The sequence below is a fragment of the Magnolia sinica genome, chromosome 15 (genome assembly GCF_029962835.1).
Source record: "Magnolia sinica isolate HGM2019 chromosome 15, MsV1, whole genome shotgun sequence".
Lineage (NCBI taxonomy): Eukaryota > Viridiplantae > Streptophyta > Magnoliopsida > Magnoliales > Magnoliaceae > Magnolia > Magnolia sinica.
In genome coordinates this window covers 9867349-9886240 of record NC_080587.1, presented here as the reverse complement: position 1 = coordinate 9886240, position 18892 = coordinate 9867349, and the positions used below count along the sequence as shown (strand labels likewise).

The following is an 18892-nucleotide window of genomic DNA, read 5'->3' as shown; positions in this document are numbered from 1 at the left end:
AGCCCCTAAACAATCTGCCCGAAGGCTATGCTATGATCAGTCATTTCTCATATCAAGCATACGTATGATGCATATGATCATGAATCATGGAATTAAATATGTTATATGGGGTGGATGATGTTCATAATGAAGATGGGCCTAGACGGCCTACACATAACACGCACGAGCCTAACAATGGGCCTTAGGGAATGTCATAATGCGGACATTTAACCACACTATACTTGCAATGTGGACGTCAAACCACCATTGCTCCCAAGGCATAGCCCTGACGTAAACATCATTACATAAATCATGTTGGGATCGTACATTGCAATGGACCTTAGGCACGTCCCATTGGGCCTTAAATACGTCAAATGGGCCATATCATATGGGCCTTGTATTCATCAAGTGGGCCACATCATTGGACCGCACCAATGGGCCTTATGTGCATTGCAATGGACTATAAACTGTGGGCTTTAGAATGTATCAAATGGGCCTAATCTTATGGGCCTTATGTGTATCAAATGGGCCACACCAATGGGCCCCAAATGCACATCAAATGGGCCTCAACTCATAGGCCCCAATATGTCTTAATGGGCCTTAAACCATGGGCCCATAATACATCAAATGGGCCTCGACCCATGGGCCTTGCATATACATCAAAGTGGGCCTCAATCATGGGCCATAAGTAATTGAAATGGGCCTCCCACCATCAATTATATATATAATATAATATATATACATATATATATATATATATGTAACATATAATATTATATATAATATAATATTGTATATATACATATAACATATAACATTATATATAATATAATATTATATATATATATATACATACCAACACACACGCACCCACACACACGCACACGAGCACCCACCCACACAGTGGGCTCCACGTTCAGTGGGCTCCACATCCACTGTCCAGCGGACGGTGAAACACATACATCATTGTGGACTCTATGTGGGGCCCACCATAATGTTTATATTCCATCCAAACCACTGGTAAGGTCAAGCAGACTTAGATGAAGGGGGACAAAAATTTTCACCCTGATCCAAAACTTCTGTGGACCCAAAAAGGGTTTCAAAGGTAAATGTTCAATTCCACTGTTTCACACGATGTGGGCCACCTGAGTCTTGGAGCAGGCTGATTTTTGAGATGGGCCCACTTCAGAGAGTGGGCCACCTGATGAACGGATTAGATGACATATAAACATCAACGTGGGGCCCACGGCTGCAGCCGTGGGTGGCTGTACGGCGGCCAGTCCGCCCGCCCGGTGAGCGCAGGCAGCGCCTGCTGCGGCTCTGACACAGCTGCTGTGTTATTTTTTTTTTTTTTTGATTTTTGAAAATCCAAGGATTTTATAGGTGGGGTCCGCATCCAGTGAATCTACGCCGTCCAATGTTCTTCCATGGCTCACCACGAGCAAAACAAGTCCAATATTGGACATATTTCAATGTACACCCAATCAAGGAAGTTTTCAATGGTGAAAACCACCATTTGCTATGGTATGGCCCGCCTGAAGGTCTGATGGATCCCACCTTCTGGCTCAACGCCTAAAATCATCTTGGGAAAGGAATGAACGGCATGGATTTAATATATACATCAAGGTGGGGCCTACATGAGTGGACCACTCCAAGGTTTGAAAAAAGATGATATTTATGTTCCCTTCCAGCAACGTCCAGCGTCCAGGGACGCTGGACTTTTCATGTACTTAGGAGGTGGGCCCTGCTTAGGTGGGCCACCAGGGAATGGATGGCAGGGTACTTAAACATGGAAAGTGGGCCCCACTTTTAAATGATTTGGATAAAATGCCTACCTCATGGTGGGGTCCATTCAAGTGGGCCACATAATCTCATTATTACAAAATAAAATAAATAAAAAGAAATAAAATAAAAAGGGAGAGAGATAGAGAGTGGGACCGTGTGATGGAGGGACCCCGGCACTATGGGCCCTCCCTTGCACTAAATCATACATCAAGTGGGTCCCATTTTATGTGGCCCATTAAAATTAAATCCAACGGTGGAGATCCCTTCTCCACCAAATTAAACGGTCTAGATGACCCTAAATATACAAGAAGATAAACATCATGATGGGGTCCATGGAGGATGGCCCCATCATGGAATGATCATGATGATCCAAGTGGGCCATCGGCCACATCTTAGGGTCCAAAGCGAGATCCAAACCATTGATCGGTTGGTCTCACTTGGTCCATCTTAAAAACGTCAAAAACTATCCTATCCAAACACCCACCGCTTGATCTTCTTGCTCCCTTGGCTTCCTTAGCTCCTTGTGCTACTCTTTGATGGAGGAAAATGAAAAATGGATGGTTGAGATGAGAGATGAAGGGGTAGGAAAGGTGGGCCACACAAGTAGCTTGGGAGAAATGGGAGAGGGTCTCATACGTATGGGTTTGTTGCTTTGAAAAAAAATGAAGGAATGAAAAAAAATAAAGGAGAGAGGGAGAGATAAGAGAGAGGAAGAGTAGCTTAGGTAGGTAATAATGACTTGTAAGAGAGGGTGGCTAGCATTAAATGCTTGTAAGAAAGGATAGGGGTAGGTAGGGTGGCTATAGCTAGGGTAGGGTGGCTATAGCTAGGGTAGGGTGATGTCATCGTTCTCATAATTTCCTAGAGATTAGTGCCACATGGAATAGGTGGGCCCCGCAATACGCGGTCCACGGCCATTATAATGCATAGTCCCCAACTTATGATCTAAGCGTCGGTTTGACGCACAAGACGCGGCGTTGGAACCGCAGCGACGGAGCGGTCGCTATGATACAACTTTCAGATCAAGCCGTCATCGGTGCGCGGAACCTGGCCTAGGATCGTGTGCAAACACCGGATATGGTACGAAGGTTGACGGAATTTGACCGGAAGGACCGCGGAAGCCAACGGAACAGTAAGGAAAATGGTAGTGATTTATCCTTGTACCATGTGGATGATATATCAGCCTGATTTTTAGAGATTGTATCCGGACACTAGGAGTTGCCTGACGAGTGACTTTGATCTTACACACCTGTGCCTTGATTCCATGTGTGAGGCCAGTCGAAGGAATACACTAGCATTTCTCAAATAATAAGCTGACTATAGCAACCATAGAAATGATACAATGGCCCACAACTGTCTCTCTCTCTCTCTCTCTCTCTCTCTCTCTCTCTCTCTCGATTGGAAGAAGGAGAGCTGCTAGAAGACCTCCTTATTATTCAGATCCAGATCCAAATCAGTTCAAGGTAAGCTCGATTCTTTTCATTTCGCTCCTTCCGCTCCTTTTCTCTCGATCTCAGTTTCTCGAAAAAGAGCTGAAACCCTAGTCTCCGCCCCTTTTCTCTCGATCTCTCCTTCCATTTTTCTGGTGATTTCTGATCTTTAATCGAGAGATTCATACCTGGAAAGCTCGTAGATGCGAAAATACGTGTCTTCTGAACTCAGAATCTTCAATCGGCTGAAATAGAAGCAGATTGAGCTGCGGAAGCTCTTAGTTGTGAAGATCTGTGATTTCCGCAGCCTAGATCTTCGATCGATGATATATAGGAGATGTACTGTTTGGTTAGTATGGAAGGCGATCTAGCATATCAGTAGCTTTTCTGATGATGCAATGGAAAATTATAGATCTGTTTTCCTTTCAGATCTCATTGTTTGAAGTTTTGATTTTATTTATTTATTTTCTTTCTTTTTCATTTCAACCATCTCCACTGTATTAAAAGGCAAAGGAAAGGCCCTATTGAGGCACTCTGGCAAGTGCCTTTTGAAAATTTCGGAGAATGGGTACTTTTGATTCATGAGAAAAAACGTGGATACCCTTGGTAGAGTAGGACAATCCGGGTCAAAAACAACATGTACGGCACATCAAACTTTCCTATTATTTTATGATGTGAGTAAGATTCACAACACAATTATGAAGAGATCTTCTGCAAGGTCTCTTCTTATTCTGAAGATAAGTGGTGTGCTGTCAGGCCAATGGACCATTGGCATCAATACAGGATTGAATTGTCATTCATGATCTAAAGAAGAATACATATTCATTCCGGACAGATAGGAAGAAGTTCAAACTTGAAACCTGAAATCAGAGGTGTGGCTCAACCAGAGGTAGTTTTTAGTTGGGATTCATTTATGTGTGATCTTTTACATATATATTTATGTTTTATTACATTTCATGAGTTTTTTGTAGTTCACCATCATGGGTTTTGTGATCCTTTTGTTTTTTGTAGTTCACCATCATTGAATAGTTCACCACCATAGTTCATACGTTCCAATGTGCCAAATGTGTGCAAGAGCCTCATGCTTGTCCAAATCCAAACAAGGTGCTTGACAAATGACAGGCACAAAACAAAATAGTCCATCCATACAAGCTAAGTTCATATACCCTTTGTTGGACATACGCATTTAAAAAGCTTTATATGAACAAAACTTTGTTTTTAACCAAACAGGCCCTTAATGCTTGTTTAATATGCATATAGGAGCAAGATTTAGTATTGCAGTTTCTTTCTTCTATTCATATTTTGAGCATGCTCTTGATATGGCTGCAGCACTTCATCACCAATTAGGAGATACTGAGGAGCTAAACGATGGCAATGCCTCAGTGAAGAAGAGAACTAATGTGTTACTTCTTGGTGATCGCCTTGGAGATCTAGGAATGTCTGATGGTTTGAACTATGAGAACCAAATTGCTGTCGGATTCTTGTAAGTAAATCACTGCCTTTCTGTCTTTTGTAGTTATAAATTGTCAGTTTTCCTTTTTCCTATGAACCGTTACTTGTAGATTAATGGTCTTCGTTGAATTTGTTGGGGTTATGTTTCAAAAGCTTGTTCCATCAGCAGAATTCCATGGGAAAGACTAATTTATACAGGATGGGCCTCGCATGCAACGCGTGTGAGAGTTCTTTGGGAAGTCTTTTGTATAAGAGTCCCTCCAGAAAAGGTAACCATATGGAGGAAGAATTATTTTTGGAGGGAGAATTTTGTCTGTATGAAGGGTAATTGTGTCAGTTAAATTCACATGAGAAATTGAATAGAGGAAGGGGCTGTGGCTAGTATTGCTCCCTATTGGTTACTTGGGCCGCTGGTTGAATTTCTTGGGTGACTGGTTGAATTTCTGGGCCGCTGGTTGTGTTTCAGTTCAGGATGCATTTGCTTTGCGTGTGTTTGTCTTTTGTTTTGTTTTATATCTTGTTCGCTGTGGAGTGACAATAGGGTCACCTTCCTCTGCACTTTTTTTTTCCTCAATGATTTCATCAATAAAATAAAATAAAATAAAATAAAACCAAGTGTTATTATTATTGGTGCAGGTGAATGTTAACTTGGCTGGACTGCTTGCACTGGTGCTGCCATGTGGATTGATTGAAGGTGGACCTGCCGGCCTTCCTGTTGGACTTCAGATGATTGGTGCTGCCTTTGATGAGGTATTGAACTGCCTTTCTTGTTTCTGAGAACATGCTGTTTTCGGTTCAATGACTGAGAATTCGTGCCTTCTCCTTCCTTTCTCTGTTTTCTTCTTATCACATTGCTGTCGATTTTGTTCATATGCATCCGTAACTAAGATTGCCATTTTCCTTTTCTGGTTTGAGCTTTTCAACATATTTCAGATGATTTCTGAAAATATTAGGCAGACATTCAAGTTTCAGCGACAAAAAGAACCCTAGAAATTCAATGTTCAGGTAATCTTTACATCTGTTCGAGGTAATTCACATCTTTTTTGGTTCGATCGATTAGAATAGAATTTGAGAATTTTTGGATCGATTGATGAAGATTTTTCTTCTTTTATTTGCATCACTGTTAATTTCACGTGAAATATCTAGAAATTGAGATATGACTGTCTTTGTGGGATTTGAGAAATTTAGAAATGAAAGATAAGGATCTGATATGATTTGTATGTGATTTTCTTTTGATTCTGTGTGGAAGTATCATGCTGTATGACTTGATTGATATTTTTCCTTACTGATTTATGATTTTATTTCTATTGATTCCACATGGACTAGCTTCCATGTTTCTTGTGCATATGTTTCAGAACTTGGTTTGTACAGTAGCTTCTTTGTTTTGCAATTAAGTTCAAATTCGAACCTGTTTTCTTCTTCTTGTTGATTATTGGCACAGTAGTCGCATGTTTCTCAGGTGCCTTTTTAAAAAAAATAAAATAAAAAATCTTGTACAACTCATATCTTGTTTTCTTCTTGTTCTTGTTCTTTCTTCTTATCTTCTCTGACTATCTAGAAATTTTCATAAATTTCATGTTTAAGAGTGAGCACATGCTCTGTGATTTATTTCACATCCACATGAAGACTGCAATATTGAAGCAGCAGGTTCAACATAGAATGCCTTCTTAGCATGCAATTGATTATGCACTTTGAAATTGAAGGGGCTAAGTGCTGATTTTAAGGCCAGATTGTTGACTTCAAATGAATGCACCTGTTGAAAATCAGTTAAAAAAGACTGTTTGGCTTGATCTTGTCATAACCTTGCTATTTAGATCTCCTATGAGGGTTTTGTACATTAGAATCCATATATTATTCATGTATCTATGGCTTCTAAGAGATTTGGCTCACATCATGCTATGATGTTTCTAAGTAAAATGTTGAGAAGATGATGAATGTTTGGCCATCGACGAGGGTGGTGGATAACTGGTGCTTATAAGTTCAGGCTGTTTCTGAGTCACCATCCCATACATTCTTCAAAAAGCTCTAATACAGGAAGAAAAACTGTCTGACTACATCCATTGACTGAGAATTGAAGACCAATCATGAGATTGCGATGCATGGAGGTCAGGGAAGGTTTTGTTTTGGGGGAACAATGTGAAGGAAGGAGACTATTTGGTGAGAGTGGATACTGTAGAATGTGGAGGCAAATAGATAAAGGACGGTAGAGGCAGAAATTTAGGATACATAGGAGAGAAAATAGATAAAGGATGGTGAGAGTAGATGCAAGTCAGTTCAATAGTGCATCCGTGCGCACAGACTTAACTGATTTGAAGTTCGAATGGTTTAACTAATTTGAAGTTAGATTGTTTTTTTTAGAGTGACTTACTATACCACTCCATTGATGTTTGCATGTTTGAAAATATATTCTCTTCATTCAATAAGCGTATGTTACTTTATTAATCAAAGATGGTTTCAGCCATCTTACGAATGGATCGTGACTCTGCAGTGTTTTTCTTTTTACCCGTCCAAACTTGCTTTTTATTTCTCGGACAATTTTTCATTTTCGTGAAGGGAAATATAATGGAACTTGGACTTGATGCCGTGGTTATTTGATTTCCTTACAGGTTCATTCTCGTTTTCAACAAACACTTTTCAGGTGATGGTCTTCTAAAATGCAAGGAACTGGGCTTGTCAAAGAATGAGATGAAGAAGCTTCTACCCGTCATCGATGCCAGCTCTTCCGATTCAGGTGACCTTATGCTTACCAAGCATTTTTTAATAGATGTGTGTTGGTGGGCATAGGCCAAGTTCTGTCTTTCTGCTTCTATGTGCGTGCACAAATACATGTGCATGCTTGTGATTGTGTCTGTGTACACACATTTAAATATGAATGCACTCATGTTTAATTGCATATTTCAAGCTTGGAGTTTTCTGAATTGGATCTGTGATTGTTTTAGGAACATTTGATGGCGTCTTGGAGCTTATGGTTCATGCTGGCAGAAGTCTGCCTAAAGCTATCATGATGATGATACCTGAGGCGTGGCAAAATGTTAAAAACATGGATCGTGATAGAAAAGCCTTATACGAATATTTTTCAGCTCTTATGGAGCCATGAGATGGACCTGCACTTATATCATGTAAAGTTTGTGCTGGAATTGCTTCATGCTTTAATGATTCTGCATGTGACATGAGTATTTTGAACTTATATTTATTGTATAAATGCAGTTACTGATGGCCACTATCTTGGAGTGACAATGGACCGGAATGGATTGCGCCCCGGTCGCTTTTACATCACACAGTGGACGCGTGATCATGGCCAGTGAGGTTGGTGTTGTAGACATCTGCTAGGAGATGTGGCTAGGAAAGGAAGACATCTGATCGGTCCAGAAGGGGACCTTACTGAAACAGTTCATGTGGAAGGCTATGTGGCAGTTCACGTTTGTATTTTGTTTTGAAAAAATTAAATAGACCATTAATTGTTTTGTTGATATTGTGCAGAATTGTTGTCTTGATGAATGTTAAATGGGTGAAATATGCACAGGTTCAATCATTTGTTAATTATGATATTGTTAGCTTTGGATGATAGAGAAATGAGGTCAAAAACCGAATTTAGCCTTGGTTGATGCCAAAAGAGGCTAAATCCATCTTTAGTCTCGATTTTGCCTCAGTTACATAAATTGAGACTACAACTCCCGTGGCTAAAGGCTTTAGCCTCGGTTGCTGAGAACTGAGGTTAAAAATAGTTTTAACTTCGGTTGGAGGCAATTGAGGCTAAATTTGGATTTAGTCTCAGTTGGAAACAAAGGAGGCTAAAATTTTGATTTAGCCTCATTTCGAGGAAACTGAAGCTAAAAAGATTCTTTTAGCCTCACTTGAAGAACCGAGGCTATAAAAGTCATTTTAGCCTCGGTTGCTAAAACTGAGGCTAAAGCCTTTAGCTACGGGAGTTTCAACCTCTGTTTGGATAATTGAGGCAAAACCAAGGCAAATTCCTCACCCCTCTAACTTACATTAACATTACATAAGAAAGCTAAAGTAATGGCAGAATCTAAAGTGATGGCGTCTCAAATAGGTATGTTCTTCATCGAACCACCCTGTACAATACACAGAAAATCCCATGGCAATTCTGCTTCTAGATATTAGGCGTAATGTATTTCTATCTCAAAATGTGTAATCCGTATGCACATTTATTTTCCTTAAACAGGTTCTGAGTGTGCTAACCATGGTTTTTGATGGTTAATCCAAAAAATCAGGCTTATTCAATGTTCAGGTGGACTAACCCAAACTATTCTTAAAAAAAAAAAAGATTAAAAAAAAAAACCCTAATAGCTATAGACATGAGTGTTTTGGAATATTGTGTTTTTTAGGTATTTCTTTCTAATTGAAATAAGCACATCAGTTGAGTGGCATATAAACAATATGATTGGCCCACCACAACTAATGGTGTGCATTCCATCCCAACTGTATCCAATGTTGTGGCCCACCTAAGTTTTTGATTATCATGATTTTTGGATTCAAGGGTTGAGATGAGGTGGATCTTTTGATGGACAGGATGGATGTCATGAAAGTTCCAAGTATATGTAAAATCAACTCTGTTTATGTGATCACTACCATTAGATATACAGGGTATACTGAAAATCACTCAAATTTAATATTTCAAACCCAGATAATGTTTGGAGAGATTAGATTGAGATATATCATTGTTGATCTGATTCAGAAATTAGCATGATGTCATACCTTAGTGATGTATAGTGTGTCATGGACACTTTCATGACCAAGATGAACCAGAGAAGACCTGATCGAGGTGGAAGTCATCAAGACAGTCAAAACCTTAAAATAGACATATCTCGCAAACTAGAATGAGTTACTTGACGTGTCATATATAATAGGGTAGAACCGCGAGATTCCATCAGATCAACAGTCGAATCGTCTGCTTATTTCCATTTTTACTTTTTTTTAGTAAATTTTAGTTTGATTATAACTTTTCATCCGTTAGGCTTTAGGAGTTTGACCAACAAGAAAAATGTTTAGAAAAATTAAAAGAACAACTTAGAAGCCACACAGGACACTTATTATAAATAATAAATTTACTATTTATAGTAAGTTATGAATTTTAAAAAGTTTTAGTTATAGTTTAATTTCCAAACTTTTTTCAAGTCTTGGTATCCCTATTTTAAGGATTGTAGACTCATTTATTTCATTTAATGGTCAGCAATAAATTTATTTCAACTTTCTAGAATAATTTCTAGTTTCTATTTTCTATCTTAAATTTAAGAAGCTTATGTGAGGAGTCCAGAGAAACTTCTTCAAATCAAAGTAGTTATCCTTGAGGAAGAAGACGGTGATAGTCCTCGGATTAATCAAATTAGAGAGTGATGAATTGGATTTTTCTATTAAGGTGGGAGTATGATAATTCAGTACACTTGAGTACCACGGAAGCATAAGAGAAATACGTTGCTGAGATTCAACGTCTTTGGCAGGCTTTCCTTTTTTTCCAGTGTGTAATGATAGAAGCGATACGTTGCAAGGTGACAAGTTAAAACTGTAGTATTTGATCCTGTGCTTGGAGGCCTTAAAATGAATGGTAGAAAACATAGCTGATATTGAGCAAGAAACTCTGAAGAAAGCAGTGTGATTTCTTAACACTGGGCCATCTACAGTCGATCTTGACCTGATAGTCCAAAGATTAGAGCATGGGTGATAACCAAAGGGGGCAATGTAAATTTATCTTTATTCCAACCATTGATTTGAAGGTTAGGATCATCCAATGGTTATGATCATCCAATCCAAGTAATTCTTTGGGAGGGAAGAGGACAGGAAAAAGGTTTCATTTCCACGGAAAAAACGTATGTTGTATATGTTGTCTATCCACACCGTCCATCCGTTTTTAAAGATCATTTTAGAGCGTGGTCCCAAAAATGAAACTGAGATATATGTTGTTTGGACCACAACTTAGGAAAGAGTGGTGATTGAGCATTAAAAACTTCTAGGAGGACAAAAAGTTTTGGATCAAGCTATGGTCCCTTCAGGTTGGATGACAAATAAAGATTCCAGTGGTCCCTAAGAAGTTTTTAACGGTGGACGTTCAATCACCAGTGTTTCCTTTGATGGGGTCCACCTGAGATTTGGATATGCTGCATTTTTAGGCTCATGCAATAAAACTAGTTGGAAAAACAGATGGACCACGTGGATATAAGACACATACATTACGGTGGGCCCAACACTCATTGATCCCACCACCCCCTATTCATCAGTAATGTATGGTTCTGATCATCTGACTGCTCAGCGTGGCCCCAAAGGAACGTTTGGATCTGTTTTCCAACTGGGCCAGCTATGTAGGAATACCTACATTTCATGTCCCATAAAAAACAAAGAGATACCTATACCTTTCATGTCCCATAAATAAATAAATAAAAAGAGATTATCAAACAAGAGGAATTATGCAATGATCAATCTGAGCTGTCCATTAAGTCCAAAACAGGCTAATAAGCAAAAGTAGCACCGATCGGACCATCCAATCCATCCTTGATTTGACTTAAATTCTAAGCCATCCATTTTTCCAATCCATGGATGGGATGATTATGACCGTGTAACAAGAACAAGAGTGATTGTTTAGAATTGTAAGCAATCTATGATGGTCCACAACAAATAGATGGATCAAATTGTTGATTGGGTCTATTTTGTATACACGATCTTGACCGTTCATATTAAGGGCCATTGATCAAACGGTTAGTATTGGTCAAATCATATAGAAGGCCATTGCTGCGCAAGTTGTTGTGCAAGCTGGGTGCAGTAGCTGGACCAATCATCTGTGATGAACGTATCCATATCTAATGATCCATCCATGAGATTTGCTTGTTCGATCACCAAACGGGCCTCATGTTCTTCATTTGAAATTTCCTGCGATGTGAACGGTCCAGATTCGATTTGGGATTCATAGAAATAAGAAGATTGTGAATTTGGATACTGATCTACCTGGACCTGATTGAAACTTGCTTGTGATTGGAGTGGGAAGTTGTTCCCTAGATGTGGAAATGGAAGTGGTGCTGGGCCCATCCAGTCATTAGCGAGTGGTGGTGGGTCCATCAAGCCATCAACGTGGACCGTGAGTGGTGCTGGGCCCATCAAGTCATAATCGTGGACACCGTTCATCCCAGAATGATCAGTGTCGTAGGCAAGATCTGATCGTTCATTTGGCATTGTCAGGTTGTTGAAGTTATTGAGCAGTGGGCCCGGTTGCATAGGTGAGAAGACATTTGATGGTCCACTCGGTTGCATATGTGGGAAGCTGACATTCCATGGCCCACTTGATTGTGTAGCTGTGGATATGAAATTCGACGATCCACTTGATTGCAAAGGTGGGGCCCTGAAATTCAACGGCCCACTCGGTTTCAACGGCTCGGATCTGAAATTCGACGGTCCACCGTGTTGCATTGGTGGGGACATAAGCTCAGATGGCCCACTCAGTTGCATAGGCGTGAACCTGTAATAGAGGAGAAATCACATCAAAAGTACAAGATTAGCCCAAACAGTCAAACCTGAAATTCGATGGCCCACATGGTTGCATGGGTGGGGCACTGAGAATCAACGGTCCACATGGTTGGATAGGTTCGGACCTGGAAATTGACGGTCCATGGGGTTGCATCGATGGAGGCCTGGAATTCGATGGCCCACTCAGTTGGACAGGCGAAGATCTGCAATTCGACGGTTGATTCAGAGGGATAGGTGGGGATCTGCGAATAGACGGCCCAGGATGGGCCTGATCAAGAAATTCGTAGTCACCGTTTTCCATAAATGAGTTGATATCTTCATCAATGGAGGGACGTTTTCTTGCTGGGCCGTTCTCTAATTGCTTCTTAGTGCCCTGTCTATTTAGGTAGATTTTGCATAAAACCCAATCGTCCAACTGTAGAAAAGAAAAGAAAATGAAAGAGAAGCATCATTTTTCTTACAATCATACATGGGATATTTGGATGGTCCAATCAAACGATCCGGACCATCCGTTATGTCCAGCACACATTTCAGAGGCTATTAGGAAGAAAGCAGACCAATTAGATGATCCGATGGATTATCTATCTGTTTTTTAAAGGCTAGGATTGGGTGATTAAGGTTGTCCCAATTTGATAATGGCTATGGCCATGTTTGGTTGCACCAAATTTCATGATTTTTTTTTTTGGGAAATAGGTGGGAGCCCACCACCTAATTTCATTCTAAAAAATCTCAACCGTCACAGACATGGGCTTTCATAAATCAAGCCCACCCATCAACAATACACAAAACCATATTAGAATCTTAGCTACATACATCAAAGTGGTCCAAAAAGGACTGACTCAAATTTGTGGGCCCCACCATGATGTATGTGACATATCTACTCCGTCCATTTGTTTTACAGGAACATTTCAGTGGATGAACCCAAAAATGAGTACATCCAAAGCTCAAATGGCTCCACACCACAAGAAACAGTGGTCACAAAATGTCATTTATTGAAAAGATTTTTCTTATAGCTAGGGCCCATAAGATTATTTATTTTCCAAGGGAAACATAGATATCAGTTTGATCCAAAACTTGTCATATCTCTCTCTCTCTATATATATATATATATATATATATAAAATTAATTAATTAATTTTATTTTATTTTCCCTATCTCATTTCAACCTTATAATAACAGTAGAGGGCAGCTATGACATCAGAATACCATGACATTGGAGCAGCCAACGCCTAAGAGGGCTCTGAACATTAATACCCAAAACCAAGAACAAAACTGCTAAATCTGGACCATCCATCAAACTGCTCAATCCTAATACATGAATCTAGACCAGCTCATCAACTATCAATCATTTGCAGCAGCAACCTTTAAAATATGGCCACTGAACCAGCTCCAAATCATCTTCTAGCATAGGAGATTGATCACCTTGAAAATTTAGCAGCAGTGGCCATATTTATAGTAAGTTTACTATTTATTTGAAATAAGTCGCTTAACTACTGATGTAAGTACAAAAAGTAATTTATTTGGTGGTATCCAAACGGGCCCTAAGTATCTATTCAAGTATATTCAGAAGCCATCTAACCCCGGAATGATCAGTCAGTCTGTAGATTTGGCGAAGCATTGCAAGAACCTTGGCATCATTAATTCATCATTAGATGTTAAAAGTTATTGTCCCTTGCTTAATAGTTTGGAAATTTTAACTGGGGGTGTTTAGCACTTCTAGATTTCTAAGTTAGAAGTGGGAGAAGAGGAAGGACTTGAAAAAAAAAAACTCACTTGTATTGGATATTTTTTGTGTTATAATGAAGACCCCTACATGTATATATAGGCCCTTTGGATCTCTTATATACATTTCTTTATATTTAATGAGATTCCATCTACTCCAACAACCCATGTCATTTTCCATACATTCGACGGCCCATCATACAATGGTAGGTAAAGTAGCCAAGTGGTGGGCGGTATCTGCCCCATATGATCGGCTGCATATCTTGAGAGGTCTTACTCCAACACAAATTTTTTGGGAGATCTGAAAGTTTAGAAATGTTGCCTGCTTCGACAACTCCTTGTTTAGCGCGGCCAATGTGATTGCTTTGATCCACCATTGGATCTCCATTCTCGGCCCCTCCCTCCCATTTCCTAAGGTGGTGAAGTGTGCCTCGGCTTCCGCCCTAGCAGACTTGGGGATCGAAGGGGCATCATTACATTGATTTGAAGAGAATCCAAGTTGTCAAATGGATTAGACCCATAAGGGGATGGGTTAAAATTAACGTAGATGGCTCATCACTTGGGAATCCGGGCCCCTCTAGGGTGGAGGCATCTATAAAGATAGTGAGGGCAACTTCCTATTCGCCTTCTCTTCCGGCTATGGCATCGGTTCCAACTCTCATGTAGATATCCGGACGATTTGGGAGGAACTCTCTCACCGTGCCGAGTGGGGCTTCTCAAAGGTGGAAGTCACGAGCAACTCCAATCCCATTGTAAGGGTAATCTCCTTGAATATGGTGCTCGCGTAGTCCATGTGCTATTGGCGGGCTAGGATTAAATTACTCATGGATTTTATGGAGGTTTCTATCTCCCATACCCCTAGGGAGGCTAGTGCGGTTGCCGACAACTTTGCTCGGAGGGGCAGCAACAACCAGTATACCACCTTTTTCGTTTCTCAGGCAGCTCTTCCAAGTATCACCAGGTGACTCTTATTTTTGGATAAGGTAGGATTGGGGAATTTGAGGGAGAGTTAATCTTTTCTTGGATCCTATCTTTCTTTTCTTAATAGGTGGGCCTATCATCTTTTGTTGATAGGTTCATCCGAAATGTCTCTTGTAAAATTTTTGTTTATGAATGAATTTTTTTTAAAAAAAATAAAAAGATTAAAAAAATTAAACTATAAAGCTTCTAGGTAGTTCTCCTGAAGCTTTTACTCTTACAATATTAGTTTACCATATATACTATAACAATTTTACAAAATTTATGTTTATTTCTCAACAGGAATGTTTGAAAATTCGAAAGTAAGTTCTCTCCTGCCAAAGGTGTGATTAAGATAACGATCTCTACCCATCTTCCTGGAGACCTCAGAACATCCTTCCTAGATAGCTCAAGCCATCATACTCTAGGCATTTGTAAGGTGTTGGAAATTAGTAAAAGCTCTATTCTCACAAAATGGTTAAGACATCAGGTAGAATAGTTTAAACTCAATATGACCGAATTACCAAACACTGTTGTGGATTCGCGGACCATCCTAGATGGTATAAGGATTTACAAACTTAGAAGGCTCGAAGGCTCGAGAATATGATCATTGAGTCAAGACTCCAAGGTAATCATAGATATTCTAACAAGTTCCGGTACATGATCATTTCTGATGTAGAGAGCTCACTAGTTTGAGTCACAAAGTATCTCAAATCTATCGGGAAAGTAATTCGGTGGCGAATGGTTTAGGGTGAATGGGTAGTAGTAACTGCAGAGATGTAACCTTCAATAGAAGAGATGAACTCCTTATAGTTTTTATATGTTATCTGATTATGGTAATATTTGTAGACGATGAGGGATTGTTCTTCTGGTATGTGTTTATCTGAATCTAGTGAGGATGTTTCTATTGGTCGATTCAGTTCTTTAGTCAACTGTTGTGTAAGATCCCATTTATTTTTTTCTCAACCTGCTATGCTATGATGCAGGGTCTGTTTTGATGATTCGATGATGTCTAATCTTGTTCAAGTCCCTCGATATACATTGATATGCCATCCTCTAAGGGCTTGAGCTTTTAACATGGTATCAGCGTGGAATTGGGTGCTTAAAAAATTGAGAATTAATGTGGTGGGCTGGGGCTGCTAGGGGTGGCATTTTGTTGGCAAGATAGGAATTGTGTTTGTATCAATTGCTGCTGACATTATGGATAGAAGCTCATGGTCGAGGCTGTCATGTTTTGGTGGCTTTCTTTTATGTCTTGAATGCGTGGTTTGTTTGGTCGATCTTGAGCAATCCATATAGTTTTTGCTATCTTTGTCTGTATATGATAGACGAGGCCCATTTTTATTTTTTGAAGACTGCTTGAATTCATGTACATCATTTTTTGTATATAGGTAGTGTGAACACTCATTTCTAAAAAATAAAAATAAAAAACCAAAAAACTCTTATTACAAAATTTTATAATATTTCGTGAAATTTGGTGCAACCAAATACATCTTTAGCTAAATTCTTCTTCTTTTCTTTTAGCCATTTACTTGGAAAATGGTACATTTGATTGCAATACAAAATATCATGATATTTCATGCTTAATTAGTCTAATTTGGTGTACCATCTTGTAATATTTCTCAAACTTTTGTGCACCCAAAAGACACCCTTAACAAAGTTTTTTTGATTGGTGTTTTTTTTAAAAAAAAAAAAGAAAAAAAAGCTATCTATTTGACTTGAGATTAATAATTTACAGCACGTAGTGCACCTATAATTATACATTTCACTCATCAAGCTGGCCTCATGGTAAGAAACTAAATGATCAATAATTGTGCATTTTGGTCGCACCAAATTTCATGAAATATCATGACATTTCATGATATTTGTTGCAACCAAACACCATACTTAAAAAAGTTTATTTTATTTTTCTCTCTTTTTTGGGCCCACATGATGAATGGATCAGCCTCATTTTTTGAGCTCAATCATTTAAGAGGTAGGATAGACAGTCCATTCATTAAGTTGGCCTTCCTGTCAGAAAGTAAATGATGACTAAGGATACATTTCGTTGCATTAATTATCATGAAATTTTAAAATATTTCATGATTAGTCTGTTTATTTATGCAAAATCTAGTGCAACCAAACACATACTTAGCCAAGTTTGGAAGGCACAGGTAATTAGTTATGTGCATTGTTTGTTAATGCAGTGATCTAACTACCCTCATATTGGGTAATCAATTTTTTGTTAATGTAATAATATACCTACCTTCATATCAGATTTTCCTTTGTTCTTGCTGTGTTTGTCTACACTTCTTAGAAGTTCTCTGATCCTCCATTCTTGCATGATCCAGTCAGTTTTGATTCCATGATTCGGCTTTCCTTCATAATAAACAAGAGTTTTCTTTAATCCAATAACAATTCCATTCTTGTCTTTTATTTCATAATCCCTCCCCGTAGCTTTCCAATATCCCTGGTCCACATTATTCTCTTTCGCAGCTCGATTTGGCTTGTTTCCACCCATATATTTTCGAGCTCTTGGGGTGAAAAAGTACCAACTGTTTTCACCATTTTCTCTATATTTCTCTGCAAAACTCACTTCTTAGTGTTATACTAGAGATTAATATTAGAGAAATGTTCTAGTACTTTTAATAGTATAAATATGATGGTCCGATATGTATAGATGGTGAATGATCTAAACTTTCCATTTTAAATATAAAGAGCTCAATTGGTCAATACAGACCATCTATTAGGTTCAACATACTTTTCATGTGCTATAGCATGAAATAACAGTGATTGTTTGATATAAATTATCCTTAAGTTTGATTTTTAAATAGCAATCCATTTTCCAAACTTGAATGGAATGGTTAATTTTTTTTAACGAAAGTGATTCTTTTAAACCGTAAGCAATCTATGAGGGGTCCAAGCAAATAAATAGCTAAAACAGTGGATTAGGCATATCTTTTCACAAATGATGTTGACTATCCATTTTATAGGCCATTAATTGGGTCAAATTTGATAGATTGGTGTGATTTTTATTTGATAGCCCATGAAATGAGTTATAGACCTAATGGACAGATCAGATTAACTGGGTGCACTATACAAGTGTCAAATGCAACTACCATGAGCACTTTAACTTAAAGTCCTCTGAGATCAGTAAATCATTTCTCATTTGTATAACTTGAGATTAGAAGATCTTAAATAAATAATATATTTAGATATACACACATTTCCTCTTATATATATATATATATATATATATATATATATATATATATATATATATATATATATATATATATATATATATATATATATATATATAGGAATGCTCATCTGTACACTAGTCTCACGAAAATTGGTAAGCACTTTTTTAGAATTCATCTCCCGTGGTATGAGCATAAAATCTAAACCGTCCATAATGCCCCATGAAACCCTATGGCCCAACTTTCACCATAATCCAAAACTTTAGTGGGCCATGAAAAAATATTGACAAATCAAGGGAGGAAATTGTTTTCTTTTATCCTGACCCACCAAAGTTTTGGATGTGAAAGTTGGATTATGGGATTTCATGGGGGTGCTGCATTATGTGGACGATCCAGATTTTACACTCATATCACAGGAGATGAGTTCTAAAGATTCTCATGACTTCTCATGAGAATTGGTGCCTAGGTGAGCATTCATCTCGATCTCTTTATATTTATATATTTTTTCTTATCTCAATGAATAGTATAAGCTTTTCTACAATATAGTGTTTATAGCTATACTTAATAGGTTCATGGTAAAAAAATAATACTCATCATAATAGATGGTTATATGAGGGAACGTCCCAAGATGGTGCAGATCCAATCAGCCAAGTCTGGGATCTCTAGGACTCAACTTAAACCCAACTCAGTAAGAAAGTGGTCCACAATGGGTTGGATGGAAAAAGAAAAAAGAAAAGAAAAAGGCACTAGCAAGCTAGATTTTGCTAATGCTTATATGTTGTTCTTATACTAGTATGTTGGTGCAAAGGATTGAAAAATGGGCCAGACTCTCTGCATTATAGGTGTAACAACATATCTTGTTCTTAGAAAATTCTTGGTATACGAATACCCTTGGAGATTTTCAATTTTTGA

General features: G+C 38.5%; 2 protein-coding genes across 9 annotated transcripts; one reads left to right on the top strand and one right to left on the bottom strand.

The window, feature by feature from the left end:
* Window positions 1–3126: 3126 nt before the first annotated feature.
* Window positions 3127–8178, top strand: LOC131227713 (uncharacterized). 8 transcript variants are annotated; one of them, XR_009162457.1, is made up of 6 exons: window positions 3127–3227; window positions 4524–4677; window positions 5283–5396; window positions 5562–5651; window positions 7586–7765; window positions 7854–8178. XR_009162457.1 is itself a non-coding variant. In XM_058223515.1 (5 exons), the coding sequence occupies exons 1-4, from the start codon at window positions 4650–4652 to the stop codon at window positions 7649–7651; spliced, it is 324 nt and encodes a 107-aa protein (XP_058079498.1). In that variant the 5' UTR covers window positions 4465–4649; the 3' UTR covers window positions 7652–7765; window positions 7854–8178. The 8 variants fall into 8 exon arrangements, 2 of the variants coding, with proteins under 2 accessions (XP_058079498.1, XP_058079499.1); XR_009162458.1 differs by lacking the exon at window positions 3127–3227 and adding an exon at window positions 4800–4915 and having other exon boundaries at window positions 4469–4677; XM_058223515.1 differs by lacking the exons at window positions 3127–3227; window positions 5562–5651 and adding an exon at window positions 4800–4915 and having other exon boundaries at window positions 4465–4677.
* Window positions 8179–11372: 3194 nt separating this feature from the next.
* LOC131226813 (NAC domain-containing protein 7-like) lies at window positions 11373–17298 on the bottom strand. Its single transcript, XM_058222538.1, has 3 exons — window positions 17044–17298; window positions 12245–12534; window positions 11373–12111 (listed from the first exon to the last, which is right to left on the bottom strand). The coding sequence occupies exons 1-3, from the start codon at window positions 17296–17298 to the stop codon at window positions 11373–11375; spliced, it is 1284 nt and encodes a 427-aa protein (XP_058078521.1).
* Window positions 17299–18892: the final 1594 nt, after the last annotated feature.